This window comes from Candoia aspera, chromosome 3 (assembly GCF_035149785.1).
Source record: "Candoia aspera isolate rCanAsp1 chromosome 3, rCanAsp1.hap2, whole genome shotgun sequence".
Classification (NCBI taxonomy): domain Eukaryota; kingdom Metazoa; phylum Chordata; class Lepidosauria; order Squamata; family Boidae; genus Candoia; species Candoia aspera.
In genome coordinates this window covers 1,005,579-1,023,529 of record NC_086155.1, presented here as the reverse complement: position 1 = coordinate 1,023,529, position 17,951 = coordinate 1,005,579, and the positions used below count along the sequence as shown (strand labels likewise).

Here is a 17,951-nt window from a genome sequence, read left to right as displayed (position 1 = left end):
AATGCTCAAGATCCTGCAAGGTAGACTTCAGCAATTCATGGAGCGAGAATTGCCAGATGTACAAGCTGGGTTTAGAAAAGGCAGAGGAACTAGGGACCAAATTGCCAATATCCACTGGATAATGGAAAAAGCCAGGGAGTTTCAGAAAAACATCTATTTCTGTTTTATTGACTATTCTAAAGCCTTTGACTGTGTGGACCATAACAAATTGTGGCAAGTTCTTAGCGGTATGGGGATACCAAGTCATCTTGTATGCCTCCTGAAGAATCTGTATAACAACCAAGTAGCAACAGTAAGAACAGACCATGGAACAACGGACTGGTTTAAGATTGGGAAAGGAGTACGGCAGGGCTGTATACTCTCACCCTACCTATTCAACTTGTATGCAGAACACATCATGCGACAAGCTGGGCTTGAGGAATCCAAGGCTGGAGTTAAAATCGCTGGAAGAAACATTAACAATCTCAGAGATGCAGATGATACCACTTTGATGGCTGAAAGTGAAGAGGAACTGAGGAGCCTTATGATGAAGGTGAAAGAAGAAAGTGCAAACGCTGGCTTGCAGCTAAACCTCAACAAAACCAAAATTATGGCAACCAGCTTGATTGATAACTGGCAAATAGAGGGAGAAAATGTAGAAGCAGTGAAAGACTTTGTATTCGTAGGTGCAAAGATTACTGCAGATGCTGACTGCAGTCAGGAAATCAGAAGACGCTTAATCCTTGGGAGAAGAGCAATGACCAATCTCAATCAAATAGTGAAGAGCAGAGACATCACACTGACAACAAAGGCCCGCATAGTCAAAGCAATGGTGTTCCCCGTAGTAACATATGGCTGCGAGAGCTGGACCATAAGGAAGGCTGAGCGAAGGAAGATCGATGCTTTTGAACTGTGGTGTTGGAGGAAAATTCTGAGAGTGCCTTGGACTGCAGGAAGATCAAACCAGTCCATCCTCCAGGAAATAAAGCCAGACTGCTCACTTGAGGGAATGATATTCAAGGCAAAACTGAAATACTTTGGCCACACAATGAGAAGACAGGACACCCTGGAGAAGATGCTGATGCTGGGGAGAGTGGAGGGCAAAAGGAAGAGGGGCTGACCAAGGGCCAGGTGGATGGATGATATTCTAGAGGTGACGGACTCGTCCCTGGGGGAGCGGGGGGTGTTGATGACCGACAGGAAGCTCTGGCGTGGGCTGGTCCATGAAGTCACGAAGAGTCGGAAGCAACAAATGAATAAACAACAATGCTATTAAATGGATGGATGGATGGACGGACGGACGGACAGACAGACAGACAGACAGACGTGCAATAGTTAAGTCTTGAGTGGTGATTGTGCACTTTCAGGGCCCTGGGAAACCCTGCCCAAATCCTTTTCCCATAGCCACCAAAACCTGGTGGGGCCCAGAAGGTAAACACAGAATGGGCTTTCTCTGAGCAGGATATCCTTTTCCTCTACTGGGCAAGAATGCCCACGATGTGCAAAGTCAGTCTCTGGATGCAGATGTAGCCTCATGTCCAAGGCTAAGGTCTAGGTTGGGTGGTGTCTAGGCCAGGCAGGTACCTGGTGTGGTGGGGGTCTTCTCCCCTCCCTCCCAGCTTTAGCATCATCCTGAAACTGGGAGCTGGGAGAGCAGCGCACGTGAGCTTAGCGTCTGCCCTGAGCCAAAAAGAGCTAGAGCTTCATATGTCGGAGGCAGAGTGGTGGGAGAGCGGACCACCCCCACCCCCACCTGCCAGGAGAGAAGTTCAGCCCCCAGGCCCTCCTTCCAGGAGCTTCCTGACCTGCTTTGCTGACCACTTTCTCCTTCCGAAGGCTGAGGAAGGCGCAAGGGGAGCAGCTGACCTTGACTCGATCCTAACAGATAAGGAACGTCAGAGGAAAGTGCCCTGTAATGCTGGAGTTGTTGATTTTGAGGGAAAGAAAATCTGGATGTGGGTCTCTTGGCTTGCAAAAAAGGTGGATTTTAAGAAGCTCAGAGCAACGATAAGAGAAGCCAGTGAGAAAAAGACCTCGAAATGGGAGAGTCCAAAAAAGGTGACACTAAAAGCCCAGTTGTGAATGAAAAATTTTGAAAAGCACGCGACAGCCAAAGAGCCCCTGTGGACCCGTGAAAAAGCTCAGTGAGGAATCCCAGAACAAAAAAGACAGAGGAAATGGGAAGGGGGGGCTGGTCACCAGGGGAGGGTATAGAAGGTAGAGCTGGGGCGGGATGCAAAATGCTTCTTTAGAGAAGTTCAGAATAAAAGAAAATCCATATACCAGCTGCTGCGTGAAAAAGTCAGAATCTAACAGCTAAGGAAGACAAGGACAGGGAGTGTGTTTCAAGAGGAAAAGGTGAAGGGGCAGGACTGAAGCCTGAGAATGCTAGCAAGTAGGTCAGGAATAACTAGGTTCTTTGAGGGAGTTTAAATCTCCTGGGGGAGACAAATTGCTTCCTAAGGTACGATACTGAAGGAACGCTGGTGGTGTGGCTGAATTTCTATGGGTTATCTCTGGGAGAAGCCTCCAGCAACTGCAGGAGGTAACCTTTGTCCCTACATGAAGTGGGGTGGAGGAGGATCCAGAGCAGTCAGGCAGACATCAATACCTGGCAAGATTCCAGAGAAGGTCATCAAGGGTTACTTTTTCAACTTCTTAGTCTGGTCTACAGCCATAGAGATTCCTGGTGGTCTCCCATCCAACTTCTAACCCTGATTAGTTTCTGAGGTAAGACTGGCAATGAGCTGCAGGCCGCTGAGCCTCTTCCACCTTGAGGGACTTTGAGGGAAAGTAAGCCAGCCGTGTCTCCTTAGGGCCAAATAAGAGGCCAACTTGATTTATTTATGGATCCGACGGACACCCGCTGCAATCGTACACAGCCTCTCAGCCGCGATACTTTATGCCACAGAGCTGAAGTCTCCTCCAGGAAGCTGCTAACCTTCACTGCCCACAGCTGAGAGAAGCGATCGGACGGGACTTCATTCTTCTCAGCTGAAGATCCATTTCAGCGCGCAACGGAGACGAGTGGGCCAGCATCAAGCTGTGCCTGGAGAAGGCAGGAGAGGGGTATCCGCACAAGGTGGTCAGAAAAGTGAAGATGGCGACCGTGGTTTTTATGTGACACAGTGGTTTATGTGCACACACAAAACAGGCGGAGCTTTGATTGCTGTCATGGCCACCAACTTGCCTTTTTTGACCCCGCCCTGCAGGCACCCCTGCACAGGTGAGATCCACTGGAGAGGACAGGGTCCTGCCCAGTGGGCCTCCTTGACTGCAGCCTCTGGGACTCCCCCCCCCCCCGTGCTGCCCCCCCTTCAGCCCAGAGCAGCCCCCCGCCAGACTCGGGCTGGGCTGGGCAGAGTTGCGTAAAGCGGCGCACTGCAAACAAGGTGGCAGTTGGAGCATTTCCAGGCCCTGCCGCATTGTTGACTCAGGATTTAAAAGGCTCAAAGGCAGAGCTGCAAGGCTGCCAAGTGACCTGTCACATGCCCCCAGGGGGCTGCCCACCCATCAGCCACAGCAAGCGTAGATGTCTGGAGCCGCCTGCTGCAGCGGCCTCCTCCTATCTTTTGCACACACGCACTCGTACACACCCCGCTTTAACTAGCAAAGCCTCCCTTGGGGCTGGCCTGCTGGGGCACCGAAGAGCAGGCAGCTGCTTATGCTGGTGGGGTTGGCAAAGAGAATAACTCAGAGGCCCAGAAGGGAGTCAGGCAGTACCCAGCATCTGCCCGAGATCAGCCCCTCGGAAACTGCCCTTCCCCAGGCCCTGAACTGGCAGGGCTGCTGCTTATGCATCGGGATGGGGGGGGGGGGGAGTAACACGCCAGGGCTGTGCCTGGGGATTTGCTTTATTGGTTTCGATCCTGCTTTCCTGCCAAACAAGGCAGGGTATAAAAAGTATTAAAAAGTATAGAAGTAAAACTAAGAATAAAAAAAGAATAAAACAGATTTTTTTTTTAAAAATCAGTTTAAAATTCAGTGAACAGGATAAAATAATTATACACATAAAAACATAAAATAACGTCATAAACAATGAAAAAAGGCATGTATTTGAAAAAGTCCCTCTTTTGGGGGAGATGGACGGTAATTAAATTTGAAAAATAAATAAATAAATGAAATAAATTTTATTTTTTTAAAACAACTTTATTAAAGTTTCAAAGCATAGATAAAATACAAAAGGATAAAAAAACTGAAGGAAGACTAAAAGAAAAAAGATAAACTAAAAAGGTGCAGAAATAGATTTAAAAAATACAAAAGGAGCGACTTCCGACCTTCTCCAGCACAGATGCAAATACATAATACATTAACCTCTTACTCTAATTCTGACCACAATAAACATTATTTCTATAGCCATAACAACCTAATAATCAAATCCCAAAATCAGAGCTTTTTTTTTTTCAGTTACAAGCAAAAAGTCCAAAAATGGTTTCCACATTCGACAAACTAGTCAAATTATGTTCTCTAATTAATGCAGTCAGTTTCACCATCTCTGCCAGTTCCATTAATTTCACCATACATTCTTCCACTGTGGGAATCTGTAAACCCTCCCAGCTTTATGCAGATAGGCATGTATTTTAAAAGAAACCTTTTGCTACAGTTTCTGAAAGCCAAGAGAACAGAGGAGGCCAACTGCAGCTTGGCCAGCCAGGGAGTTTTTAGACGGGCCCCTCTTAACACCCAAGTGGGGGCCTCAGACCACCTGGCCTGGATCTCTGGAGGTGTTAATGGTGGATCACCACAGTTTGAACTCACCCAGAAAGACAACTGGATCATCTAGGGTGCAGAGCAGTGAGCCTCTTCGTACGTGCGCAGTGTGCTGCAGGAGGCTAGTCACCCCACGATTGTACCAGCGTCAGCCTTGCCATTGACACCACCTGGATGGCCAAGATTGAAGACTGTGGCTAAGAGCATAACTCCTTCCTGCCCAGCACCCATACCTGATTTTCTGCAGGATCACTGCAGACACTGTCTTTCAGGACTTAATTTCAGCTGATTCACCTTCACCAACTCACTCTGTAGGTGAGAAGGAGGAACAGGGCTGGCAGCTGTCACCAAACGGATACTTCCAATCTCCAGGTGACTTCTTCACAGCATTTGGTGTATATGCTGAAGAATGCAGGTGTCACAGCAAGCAGAAACTCCCCAGCACTGATTTCTGGATGCAGACCGAGAAAATGGTCAAAACCCTGAGAATGCCTTATAGAGTCTGTCGCTGGATCCTGCTCAACACTCCTGTCCTGCGCAAAGACATTCCCTAACTCCTTGTTGCTTCTCCAGAGGCTTCTGAAAGCCTACAAGCAGAGGTGAAACCAGCATTCCTTCTTGTTCTGGAGTCTGAACAGTAGGACAATCACCCACCATCATTCCAGGCCACCCAGTAGCTCTTTTCTAAGCCGCAGCTGCCTTGCTGAACCAGAAAGGATCCCGAATGATTGGGAGGAGTGGGGGTCTTCTTGCCGCTGGCATGACACAGGCGTCAGTGCAAGAGAAGGTCTTCCTGAGCCCATCCTGTGAGATGAGAGGTACAGAGATACAAACTCCCACCTTCCAGGAGCACCCCAGCACCCTCTCTGACCCCGTGGGCATCTTCTCTATTGTGTGGGCACCAAGGGCAGCCTTTCATCTTCCAGCCCATTTTTCCTGCTATCTCACTGTCCGCTCTGACGTGCCCCACCCTAGAGCTCACTACAGGAAGCTGCCAGGATCCACTGACAGCAGCCATCCATCAGAACTCATGGGAAATTCCTTGGAGCTTAGATGTGGCCACAATGTCTCATGAAGCTCTGCCCGGTTTCATCACATCACAGCCCAGGGCCCATCCCCTGGGCTGCCAGCACTGGCCAGCCTCCCACTTCTCCTCTGGGAAGACCTGGGTCTGTTGAGCACTGCACTTGTTGCCAGAATGCTGCAGGAGCAACCAAGCCCGAGGAGCCCAAGAGCTGTGCCCAGCAGGCAGAGTGGAATCTCCTGGCACATCCTAATCACCTTGATCGGCTGGTCAGCTCCTGTCTGCTTCTGAGCCGGCAGCTTCCTGGCTTGCATCGGGGGACCAGCCGTGACACTTGATTCCTTGCAGTTGTGCAAGAGCAGAGTGTCGCTTGCTCACCCAGGTGCCCGTCTTCCCCTTCCCCTCCCTCTGCCCTCCCTTCCTGGCTGCCAGCCACACCTGGGAGAGCTTGAAGCTTGGCCTGGGGCCGGCTGGATCCCACACTTCCTCCAGGCAGAGCCGCCATGATGCCCAGGAGCAGCAGCTGCCCCCTCCTCCTCCTCTCCCTGGTGGGGCTCCTCTCTATCTGTGCTCAGGAACCAGACCCAGCTGGATGGAACACCACAGGTGGGTGGAAGGGCTGGTCCTGCCCAGGCTCCCCAGGAGAAGGAAGAAGGCCACCTTCCCTGGCCTCCACAGCAGGCCAAGCGCAGCCCTGCCTCCCCCGGCCGGGGTGGGCTGGGGGTGGGATTCCACGGGGCGCCTGGGTACACAGAAGGCCCTCCCCCACTCCAGCCCCTCTTCTGTGGGCATCCCCCAGCCCTTCTGGGTGGTGGTGGTGGGGGGTTGCCCCGCAGCCCTGACAAGGCAGCCCAGTCACCAGGTGGCGGCGCCTGCGGACCAACTTCTCTCCTGGGCCTTTTCCAGCAGTGGCAGAGAAAGCTGGCACCTGTCCCAACACAGAGTTGGAGATGCCCAGCGGGAACTGCACGGAGGAATGTCAGAGTGATGCCAGCTGCGAGGGGAACCAGAAGTGCTGCCAGACGGGATGCAGGACTTCTTGCCAGATCCCAAACGGTACCCCAATGGTTCTTGCTGCTCTTCCTGGCCGAATTTGGTTACTAAATCAACCAAGTTCTAGCTTTGCACAAGACGCTGAATCACAGACTGGCAAACGGCCTGAATTTGTGCAATGCGCTAAGGCACACTCACTCACCCATGAACACAGAAAAATACCACATGCGACATGACAGCAGGGGTGAGGACCGTGACCGGTCTGGGGAGGGAGGCTGGGCCTTGCACACTGCCTGGGGGCGGGGGAGGCCTCATGGGGGCCGCATGCTCTGCAGCAGGCCGACTTAGATGACCCCCCCGCCTCTTCCCAGCTGGCATGGCGTGCGGCCCCCGTCGGGATGCTGCGGTCATGGATCCAACCCCAGTCCAGCTCTTCTGCCCTCAACGGCACCTCCGAGCTTCTGGGTTTGCTGCCCTGCCCTGTGTGGCCCGGGAGCCTTTGATCCCTCTAATCAGCCTGTCTCCGGGGCCTCCCAGGCAGTGCCTGCTCCTGAAGGCCTTTTCTAGAAATCGCCCAGCCAGAAGGGTCATGGGGGAACGGGGGGTGCCCTGGGGGCTCCTGCCGCCTCTCCTGAGCAGCTGCTTCAGAATTACTCTAACAAAGGGAGGAGCCAAAGGGGGCATTTGGGTCCCTTAGAGATCTCCCCCAGTGAAATACTGACGTGACTTGACGAAGGGATCAGATTTGCACTGGATATACCTTTGCATCTGATGGGGGGGGGGTATTCTCTGTGACAGGACTCGTTGGGAGTGGCAGAACCGGCATTCAACAAGGAGAGAGGGGGATGCCTCAGCTACAATATTCATAAGTTCTAAGGCTGTCAGTAGCATTTTTTTTTATCCACTCAATCATGTCTGATTCTTGGAGACTGCCTGGACAAGTCCCTGCAGTTTTCTTGGCAAGATTTTTCGGAAGTGGTTGGCCGTTGCCTCCTTCCTGGGGCTGAGAAAGAGGGACTGGCCTCCTTCCTCCTTTCCCATCCCCCCCCCCCACAGCCCAGAGCTGCTTCTCCCCAGGCAGGACCGGGCGTGGGGGGCGTGGGGGGCCCAGACGCTTCTGGCATGCTTCCACCCGGACCTTCTCAGAATTGGAGGGCCCTGTGGAATTGGGGCTCCCCTCCCTTCTTTCCAGAATCACCAGACTCTTCTGGGGACATCGTGAGCTTCTTCTGGCAGGGAGACCCCGCCAGCCCCCCCTTCGTCAGGCTCCCCAGCTGAGTCAGAGCTGAGCTGAGGGCAGCGCAGCCTCTGGATTGTCTCCAGACCCATGCTTCTCCTGGGCGCGTTGCTCTGTGCGTCCGGTTTCACCTGCATCGCTATCCCGGCGAGAAGAAAGGGAAAAACATGGCCGGGGGGTGGGGGTGGAAGGAGCCCCAACAGGGCCTGGCAGGAGGACAGCAACACGGGCTGGCGGGGGGAGGCATCTAAACAGCGGAGGCTGCGCTCCTGTTCCAGGTGCATCAGGAAGCACTTAGATTTTTCTAGGAAGGTGATCAGGAAGGAAACCATCCACTGTTGGGCCTTTGCCCTGAATACTTTCCTCTGGCACGGAGGAAGCCACTGCCAGAAGCAGGAAACAGTGCTGAATCACATGCCACAGATCTGCAGAGGAGGAGGAAACGTGGGAATGTTCCACCGTCTGCCAATTTGGAAAGCAGTGAAGAAGCCCTCAGTCAGCCAGCCGAGAAGGTGAGGGGGGTGGTGGTGAAGCAGGCGGAATGTACACACACACACACACACACGTCCAAAGCATTGGCAGGGCCTTGAGTGCCACAGCGGCAGATGAAGCTTGCATCCCCAGAGGATCACCCCACCTGGATCGCTTTCCTCGATCCTCCACACACCATCCAGAGATGTCAGGCAGTCTCCAGAAGAGAGGAGGAAGGCTCGGAGCGAAGGTGCCCGGAAAGTTCCTGGGAAGAGCACCCACCCACCTCAGGGTGGCTTTCCTGACCCACCTGATGCCAAGCACAAACTGCAGCCAGGACACCCAGAGAGGAGTGGCCCGGCAGCTACAGGGTTGGAGAAGGTCCACTTGCAGACCATCTTTTGGCTCCCTGGGTGGGACCGAGAGACGCCACGGCGATTACGAACGGCAGCCCCGGCCAGAAAGGCAGACGGTGGAGCAAAGCCCCCAGGCACCACAGACTGCCTCTCTCCAGGAGTTGCCCCCCCAGCCCACCAACCAAGGGAAGGGTACCTTGAAGGTGTCTTGACTGGGCTTGCAGGGAAATGGAGGAGGACTCTGCTGCTTGAGGCAAATCAACATTCCCCAGTCCCGCAGGTTCTCCTGAATATACAGCGACGTTCCTGAGCATACCGGGATGTGCTGCTTCACAGCCCTTGCCTCGTGCTGGAGGAGGCTGCAGCTGCGCCTTTCGATCCTGGGCTCACAACCCTTTGTTCGTATTTCTGCAGTCAAAGGGCAGACTCTTGAAATGTTCCCGGATAGGCCTTTGGAATTGTGGGAAAGTGCAGAGGCTGCAGGGCCCTTCTAGGGTGGAGGGGCTTCTTCGCGCAAGGGGCCCTGACCTTGTCAGCACCACTCCAGGGTCTTCTGTGAATTCTTTGGGGCCGCGGTTCCCTCTGTGGCTTGGGGAGGAGATGCTCAGGAGACGCGATGCGTTCCATTCTCTTTGGAAGACAATACCAGAGCAGGTAGTGGGCCTGGGTGAACAACAGCAACTCTGTCTTGCTTGAGTCCAGCCCGTTTCTTCCCATCCCGACCCCGAGAGCCTTCGGACCCTGACTCGGGACTTCCACCCACTGCCAGGGCAGCCCGGGGTGTGATGTGCAGTTGGGTATCTTCAACATATATTGAGGGTATCGCACTCTGGACCAAAGGCTGGCCTTCCCGGGTGTTTTCATGTCACTGTTAGAACGAAGGGGTGGGGGGGGGAGAGAACCAAAGTCCAAGGGAGAGGCCATTAGGCTGATCTGTCCTCCCCTACAACCATCGAGTGGAGACATCCACTGAGGGGGGAGTGGAATCACAGTAGCACACGGCCCCTGACCCGGCAGAGCATCAAGAAGGATACCGTGATCAATGGCACAAAGGCCACCAAGAGATCTTATGAGAGGAGAAGGGATCTGCTGCCCCCGTCACCAGCCCGTGAGACCACATTGACTTCTTTCCCATATCGAGGCCAAACTCTGACTGAAAGGGCCCCAGGCATTCTGCTTCCCCTGGGGTGCCCCACAGTTGCCTGAACAACCTTCCCTAGGAAGAGTAGTCCAGTGTGACCGGACCCAGGGAGAGCTGGTGTCAGGGTCAGGCTCGCTTCACAATAAGACACGGACTCACTTAATGGGTATTAAGGATTTCCGGTTTATTGGAATGGTAGCTGACAGAACAAAAAACGGGAACAGGGGTGCGGTGGTGAGGTGCCCTGTATATACCCTCTTGCGGGGTCCCGTGCTCCTCCACCCTTCATTGTCCCCAATCCCCCTTGATGGGTGCCTTGATGGTTGCGTGGGCGTTTTCCCGGTGTCTTCCCTTGTCCTCTTGGTTCAGGTGTGTCCTCCAGGGCACCAGGTGCGGCTTATCTCTGCTCATCCGATGTCCTTCTCTTCAGCTGCATATGGGTCCATGGGTGTGGGTGCTTTGGGTGCTTGATTTAAGCGCTGATTTAATTATCTCCTTCCTCTATTCCTTTATGATCATGATCTACGTTGTGAGGCTCTTTGTGCCTTGCAACGAGGTCATGACATGCTGCCCCCCGAAGATGTCTTTAGGGTGCTGGTTTCCCTGGGTATGCCTCGTGGAACCGTCTAGCTAGTTGTCTTGCCATGACATGTTGTGCCTGGACCCACTCTGGGTGTGGGAAATGTTTCCATTTCACGAGGTATTGCAGCTTTCCTCTTTGCTTTCTTGAGTCCAGTATTTCTTGTACTTCAAAATGCTGTTGGTCATCTATCATTATGGGTGGGGGCGGAGGTTCTTCCGTATGCCATTGTGATGTGCTTGTCGGTTTTAGTAGGGCGCAGTGGAATACTGGGTGGACCCATCTCAAGTTGTGGGGCAGTTCCAATTTGAATGTAACTGGATTGATTACCTCTGTGATTTTGAAAGGTCCAATGAATTTCGGTGCCAATTTCTTTGAGGGTTGCGAGGTTTTTATGAACTTAGTGGAGAGGTAGACCCTATCTCCCACTTTGTAGTTCGGTGCCTCCGCCCTGTGGTTGTCCGCATATTTTTTGTACGTGGTTTGTGCGTCTGCTAGGGCCGTTTGGATGATTGGCCAGGTTTTGCCAGCTGTGCCGCCCAGTCGTCTGGTGAGCAGGGCGGGGCATCTGGTTGCGGCAGTTCTGGTATCGGTACAAAGTCCCTTCCGTAGACCACCTTAAATGGGGTGTGGCCAGTGCTCTGATGTACCGCATTGTTATAGGCTACCTCTGCAAAAGGTAGTAGGTCCACCCAGTTGTCCTGTTGGTAATTTATGAATGCCCTCAGGAACTGTTCAAGTGTTGAGTTTAGGATCTCTGTAGATCCGTCCGTGTGTGGATGCCACCCAGTGGACAGTGCTTGCTTAGTCCCGATTAGTTTTAAAAATTCCCGCCAAAATTTTGACGTGAACTGTGTGCCCCTATTGGTCACCAACCTGCAGGGGGCGCCGTGGATCCTGTATATGTGTGTCAGGAACAGGCGTGCTAGTTGTTGGGTGGAGGGGATGGTTGCACATGGGATGAAGTGTGCCTGCTTTGAGAAATAGTCTTTTACCACCCAGATTACTGTTTTCCTTTGGCTGGGTGGGAGGTCTACAATAAAATCCATGGAAATTTCTTCCCATGGGCGGGAGGGGCTGGCTACTGCCTGTAGCAGTCCTTGTGGTTTCCCCCCTTTCCGTTTGGAGGTGGCACATGTGGGGCAGGTGGCTACGTAGTCTTTAACATCTTTTCTCAGGTTTGGCCACCAAAATTGCCTCATTAGATGAAGGGTTTTTACAAACCCAGAATGTCCCGCAGTTTTGTCATCGTGCGATCTGTGTAAGATTTCCCCCCGCAGAGATTCTGGCACGTACAAGGCTTTCTCTTTCCAGGCGATGCTGTCCTTGAAAGATACATGGTGTCGGTTGTTTTGCAACCATGTATCTGTTTGTAGTGCTTGTGTGAGTCTTTGTTGCCAGTTCGGTGAAATTGAACGGCGGCTCCGATCGTTCCCTGTCGTTCATGCTGGCGTGCGCTGATTCCTTGTCTGGCTGCGCGTGACAGCTGGGCAGCCCAGCTGTTTCTCGGTCCATACTGTCCCCACGATGTCGGAGGCTTGCGTGTCGTCCTGTGGCCGTCGGGAGAGGGCATCCGCCAGGAAGTTCTTCCTGCCCGGTATAAATTTCAGCGTGAAATTGAACCGGCTGAAGAACTGTGCCCAGCGCACCTGCTTCGGGCTGAGCCGTTTTGGCGTGCTTAGTGCCTCCAGGTTCTTGTGGTCCGTCCAGACCTCGAAGGGGCAGGTGGCCCCTTCCAGCAGGTGCCTCCACGTTTCCAGAGCTGTTTTCACTGCGAACGCCTCCTTTTCCCATACATGCCATCTCCGCTCTGTTTCGGAGAATTTGCGGGAAAGGTAGGCGCAGGGCTTTAGGTGGTTGTCGGAGTCCCTTTGGAGCAGGATAGCTCCGATGGAAAAGTCGGAGGTGTCTGCTTGCACCACGAAAGGCTTGGTGGGGTCAGGGTGTTGTAGCACTGGCTCAGCTGTAAAGAGGTTTTTTAGTCTCTCGAATGCCGTTTGACAATCAGCTGTCCAGTTTAGTAACGCCCCCAGGTTTCTTGATTTGCGCGTGTCCCCCAAGCCCTTTGTCTTAAGTAGGTCAGTTAGGGGTAATATAATCTCCTCCAGCCTCGGAGTAAACCCCCTGTAAAAATTCGTGAATCCGAGGAGACTTTGGAGTTGTCTCCTCGTGCGTGGGCGCTCCCACGCCAGTATGGCTTGGACCTTGCTTGGGTCCATTTCTATTCCTTTAGCTGAAATCCTATACCCTAGATAGTCAATTTGTTTCTTGTGAAACTCGCACTTGGAGAGTTTGGCAAACAGCTCTGCCTTGCAGAGTTTCCTGAGCACTTCTTTTACCAAGCGTTCATGCTCACGTTCCGTTTCCGTGTAGATTAATACATCGTTGAGGTAAACCAACACCCCCTTAAAAAGGTGGTCACGCAGGACCTCATTAATTAATTGCATGAAAACCCCCGGTGCTCCTGCCAGTCCGAATGGGAGCACCTTATATTGAAATGCCCCCAATGGGCAGTTGAGGGCAGTTTTCCACTCATCCCCCTCCCGTATCCGTATACGGTAATAGGCTTCCCTTATGTCAAGTTTGGAGAATACCTTACCCTTTGCCAGGTGGGACAAGATGTCCTTTATTAAGGGTAGGGGGTATTTATTTGAAATGCTTGCTGCGTTTAATCCGTGGTAATCTGTACAGAGCCGCAGTGACCCGTCCTTTTTCTCGCGAAAGAGGAGTGGCGCTCCTACTGGAGAGTTTGCAGGCTCGATAAAACCTCTTGCCAAGTTTTTGTCCACAAAGTCCCTCAATGCTGCCAGCTCCCGCTGGGTCATGGCATATATTTTGGGTTTGGGTAGGGGTACCCCGGGACCAGTTCAATGGCACAGTCCGCTTTCCTGTGGGGGGGGAGTTTGTCCGCCTCTTTCTCGCCGAAGACGTCTGCAAAATCCACGTATTTGATTGGCAGTCCCTCTGGCAGCGCCGCCTCTTTGTGCTCTGCAGTCGTCGTTGCCCCCCCCCCCATGGCCGCTCGGGGGACCCTGTTCCCTGCAGGTGCTTGATAACGCCCGTCAGCAAACTTAATCTCTCTGGTTTTCCAGTTGATGACTGGGTTTTGCTGCACGGGCCACGGGATCCCTAGTATGAGTAGGGGTTGCCCCACCGGTGCCACGATGAAAGCCAATTTTTCCTCATGGCTGCCGAGCCTTAGCACGGTTTCTCCGGTGTATTGGGTGACCGGGCCCCCTCCCGCCGCTGATCCGTCAAGCTGCGTGAACACCAAATGGTGCTGAAGTGGATAGCAGCGGAGGTTAAGCACGGCTACCAGGTCTGGGTGCATTAGGCTTTTGGAGCAGCCAGAGTCAATCAGTGCCCAGTTTTCAGTTTTATCCTCATGGGTGAGGGTGACACGGACATAGAGGGTGGGGCATTCCTCACTCACCCCTTTGTCATTGTGCCTGTTACTCTTCTCCACCTGTCCTTCGGTGCCCCTTAGGCCAGGTGGCTGTCATTTCCTGTCGGCTCGTCAGGATTGCTTCCCTCCTCCTCTGAGCTGTAGGGGAAGTGTCTGGCTCGATACTCCCCCTTCGCTGCTGGTCGCTTTCTTGGCACTGGGGTTGGTGCGGTTGGTGCCCTCCTCGTGCTCTCTCTGGGTGTCGGTTTGGGGCATGCTGCTGCCTTATGGTCATCCTTGCTGCACGTGAAGCACTGCCCTTTTGCAAAGCACCGGTCCCGTTCCTCCTTCCACGGTTGGGGTCTCACCTTCCCCGGCCTCGCAGCTGTTCGTGGGGGTCTCATTGCCTCCATCTGCTGTGCTTCCTTCTTGGCGTGGAGGAATGTGTCATGGGCGTCTTCTGCTTCCCCCGCCAGCCGGATCCATTCGGTCATGGAGTTGGGGTTGTTGCGGCAGAGTGCCCACCAGAGGACGTTTAAGTTAAGTCCTTGTTTGAATTTCTCAATCAGGGTCGATTGAGACCAGGTGTCCACTTTTCCAGCTAGGGCTTGGAACTCCATGGCATACTCTGCCACGGGGCGCTGGCCTTGCCTGAGTGTTTTCAGCACCCTTTTGGCTCTTTCTTGCTCCAGGGGGTCCCTGAAGTGCAGCTCCAACGCCCGCAGGAATTCTGTGCTGTCCTGCAGTGCCCGGGCGCCTGATTGGTACAGCTGGACATACCAATCGGCGGCCCGTCCTTTTAGTTTTACGGCCAGGGCATTGACTTTGCCCCTTTCCGTCCTGAAGCAGGGACCCCATTCTTCGAGGTAGTACCTTGCATTTGTTAGGAAAAACGAGAGTTTTGAGGGGTCCCCGTCAAACTTTATGCCAAAGTCCTTGGCAGCCATTCTGGTTTGGCTCCAGGTCGTCTCTGGGCCATGCAGCGTGTTCCGCGGGGGCTGGTGCGGGTCGGATTGTCTCCAGTCCTCTTGCGGTAGCCTTGTCTCTCTCTGGGTCTCCTCGCAAGTAAGCTGGCCCATAGGCGGGGTGGGAGGGCGGGATGTCCTCCATTGGGTGGGCTCTTGGGACCGGCCCCTGCCGTCGCCGCCACCGTACTTCGGGTCCTCGCTCCGCCTTTCGTCCGAGTGCGTCTCCGGTCATCGGGTGGGCTCCTGGGATCGGGCTCCACCGTATCTGCCGCCGCCGCCGAGGTCGTCCCGCCACCTCTCATCTGGGTGCGCCTCCGGTCGTCGGGTGGGCTCCTTGGACCGCGCTCCTTCGTAGCCGCCGCCTCCCGCGAGGTCGTCCCGCCGTCTCTCGTCCGGGTGCGCCTCCACGATGCTGCCGCCGCGGGGTTTCTGCGCCACCATCAGCTGTTGGAGCAGCAGCCGCATTGCCTGCATCCCTTCCTCCAGCGCGTCCAGCCTTGCCACCGCCTGCAGACTCCCACCGGTGCGCTCACCCTCTCTTCAGGTGGCCATTGTGGAGGACGGACCTTCCCTCGGTCCCTCCGGGGTGCCGGGCGATCCCTCGCCTCCGTCCGCCACGGGTGTCGGCTCGGCTCGCGCTTCCTCCGGGGTGCCGGGCGAACCTGGAGAGGACCCCCTCGTCTCGCACCTGGCGGCCCGCGGGCCCCGGGGTGCCGGGGTGGTTCCCTCCCACTCCTCTTCCCCCGAGCTGGATCCCATACTTACCCAGGCATGGCGCCGCCCGGGCCTCAGCCGCATCCCGCCCGAGGAAAGGGGAGCTTCTCCGCCGGGTGCCGAGTGGTTGCTCATACCTAGCTGGGTCCCTCACAAGCTGGTTGGATAGGTGCTGGGTAAAAAATTTTTGTGGGTTCCCGTTTTTATGTCAGGGTCAGGCTTGCTTCGCAATAAGACATGGACTCACTTAATGGGTATTAAGAATTTCCGGTTTATTGGAATGGTAGCTGACAGAATGAAAAACAGGAATGGGGGTGCGGTGGTGAGGTGCCCTGTTTATACCCTCTTTCAGGGTCCCGTGCTTCTCCACCCTTCATTGTCCCTAATCCCCCTTGATGGGTGCCTTGATTGCTGCATGGGCGTTTTCCCGGTGTCTTCCCTTGTCCTCTTGATTCCGGTGTGTCCTCCAGGGCACCAGGTGCGGCTTATCTCTGCTTATCGGAAGCCCTTCTTTTTGGCTGTATATGAGTCCATGGGTGTGGGTGCTTTGGGTGCTTGTTTTAATCCCTGGTTTAATTATCTCCTTCTTCTATTCCTTTATGATCATGATCTATGTTGTGAGGCTCTTTGTGCCTTTCAACGAGGTCATGACAGCTGGTGGCAGCTGTGGCAAGGCGGCCTTTTGCAAGTGGGTCTAGTGCACCAGCTGTGCCCCCTCCTGAGCTGGCCTGACTCGGTGACGCTTCTCCACACCTTGGCTTCAGCCGGTCTTGTCTATGCCAACCTGGCACCTCTTGAACACTGGAAGTTGCAGATTCATGCAACAAGCAGCTGCTTGCAGGGCAGTCCAAGGATCACACACGGCCCCTCTGGAGTGACCTGTGTTGGTTGCCAGGGCCTTTCCAGCACATGCTCACCAGGCTAGAAAGCCCTACATGGCTCAGGGCCTGGTGGTTTGAGGGCCCCCCCTCCCTCCCCATCTGGACATTACGCAGAGCCACGGGCGAGGCCTCGAGTGCCACCACAGAGGCCGAATGGGGAAGAAGCAGGCCGGGTGGCCTTGCGGGTCCAGACAGCCCTTTTGCTCTGATAGTAAGAAGTTGCCAGGCTGCCCCAGCCCCACTTTTGAACAAATGGTCAGGCTGTGGGGGCTGCTTAAGGCACACTAAAGCCAGTGCCCTGAGCCTGGGCCAGCCTGCGTGACTTCTTGGCCCCTGGAGCCCACAGCAAAGCAGCCGCTGCAGGGAGCAGGCAGGAACAGCTCTGGGTCAAAAGAGCTGGTGCCAGACCTCAAATGTGCTCCTTACAAATCCCTCTTGGCCATTCTGCCACTGCAGCTCCTTCGGATCAAGGTGCTCCTGGTTTTTCCTGGCCTGGGTGTTTGCAGGATCCTCAGGGGAAATCCTGAAACAGCGGGTGCAGCTCCTCCCACTCAGCCTGACTGCTGGCCATGCCCACAGCAGCCAAGCCCACGAGGTCCCACCTGGAGCACGGCCAGGAGGTCCCCCCAAGGGCCTTTGAGGGCTTCCTCGGCTTTCCCCGATGCCCCCTCTCAGCAGGGGCCTGTCTGCTCACCATCTGCCCTCCTCTCCTTGCAGATAAATCTGGGTCCTGCCCAGTTTACCCGGGGCCCATCCAACCACTGGGCCTTTGCAGAGACACGTGTGGAACAGATTCACACTGCCCAGATAATAGGAAGTGCTGCAGAAATGGCTGTGGAAATATGACTTGCGCAATTCCTGCTTGAGGTAAGCACCTTTTGGACACGGGCCAGGTGTGGAAGGGGATGTCTCAGGGTGAAAAATGCTGCCATGCCAGAGTAGAGGGTGGCCCTTCCAGGCAGGCTGCGCCCTGGCCGGGCCCAGCAGAAGCTCTGCTCCTCTCCCCGGACAAGGTGCTATGGATGGACACCCACCCCAGGCCTGCCCCCCCAGCAGAATGCAGGATGGGCCATGGGGTGCAGAAGAAGGCGCCCCCCACAAGGGAAAAGAGGGTGAGGGAGGAGGGAAGCCTGGGACACCCCCTGCTGGACTGGTCAGCTGAACGTAGAAAGGGGGTGAGGCAGGTGGGTCCAAAGCTCCAAGGCGCACCAAGCCGAAGGCGTATTTGCAGCAGCAGCAGCAGCAGCTGTGTTACACCCGAGGAAACCCACTCATGCTCGGCCTCTCCACCAGCGAGAGTGAAAAGGCCGGATTGATAGATGGGGGGTGCGTGTCCCCCTGAACCCAGGCGCCTGCGCCTCTTTCCTTAACAACGGCTCACCGCGCAGCCTGCAGTCAAGGCATCAGCCCCGCCCTGGTTCCCCACCTGCTCTCCGGCCGCCCCCCCCAAATCCTCCCCCTTGCTGTGCTCCCCCCTCCCCTCCCCTCCCCTCCCCTCCCCGCCGGAGGGTA

General features: G+C 54.7%; 1 protein-coding gene across 1 annotated transcript; it reads left to right on the top strand.

The window, feature by feature from the left end:
* Positions 1–6,112: 6,112 nt before the first annotated feature.
* On the top strand, positions 6,113–17,305 carry WFDC3 (WAP four-disulfide core domain 3). The gene is made up of 3 exons (XM_063298128.1): positions 6,113–6,319; positions 6,620–6,769; positions 17,157–17,305. Exons 1-3 carry the CDS (start codon positions 6,217–6,219, stop codon positions 17,303–17,305), a joined length of 402 nt encoding a protein of 133 aa, XP_063154198.1. The 5' UTR covers positions 6,113–6,216.
* Positions 17,306–17,951: the final 646 nt, after the last annotated feature.

What these genes read in the sequence shown, in the direction of transcription:
- WFDC3 (XM_063298128.1), top strand. Translation starts at nt 6,217, where the DNA reads ATGATGCCCAGGAGCAGCAGCTGCCCCCTCCTCCTCCTCTCCCTGGTG. An exon ending in AGCTGGATGGAACACCACAG is followed by an intron (nt 6,320 to 6,619) that starts GTGGGTGGAAGG and finishes GGCCTTTTCCAG; the next exon opens with CAGTGGCAGAGAAAGCTGGC. An exon ending in TTCTTGCCAGATCCCAAACG is followed by an intron (nt 6,770 to 17,156) that starts GTACCCCAATGG and finishes CTCTCCTTGCAG; the next exon opens with ATAAATCTGGGTCCTGCCCA.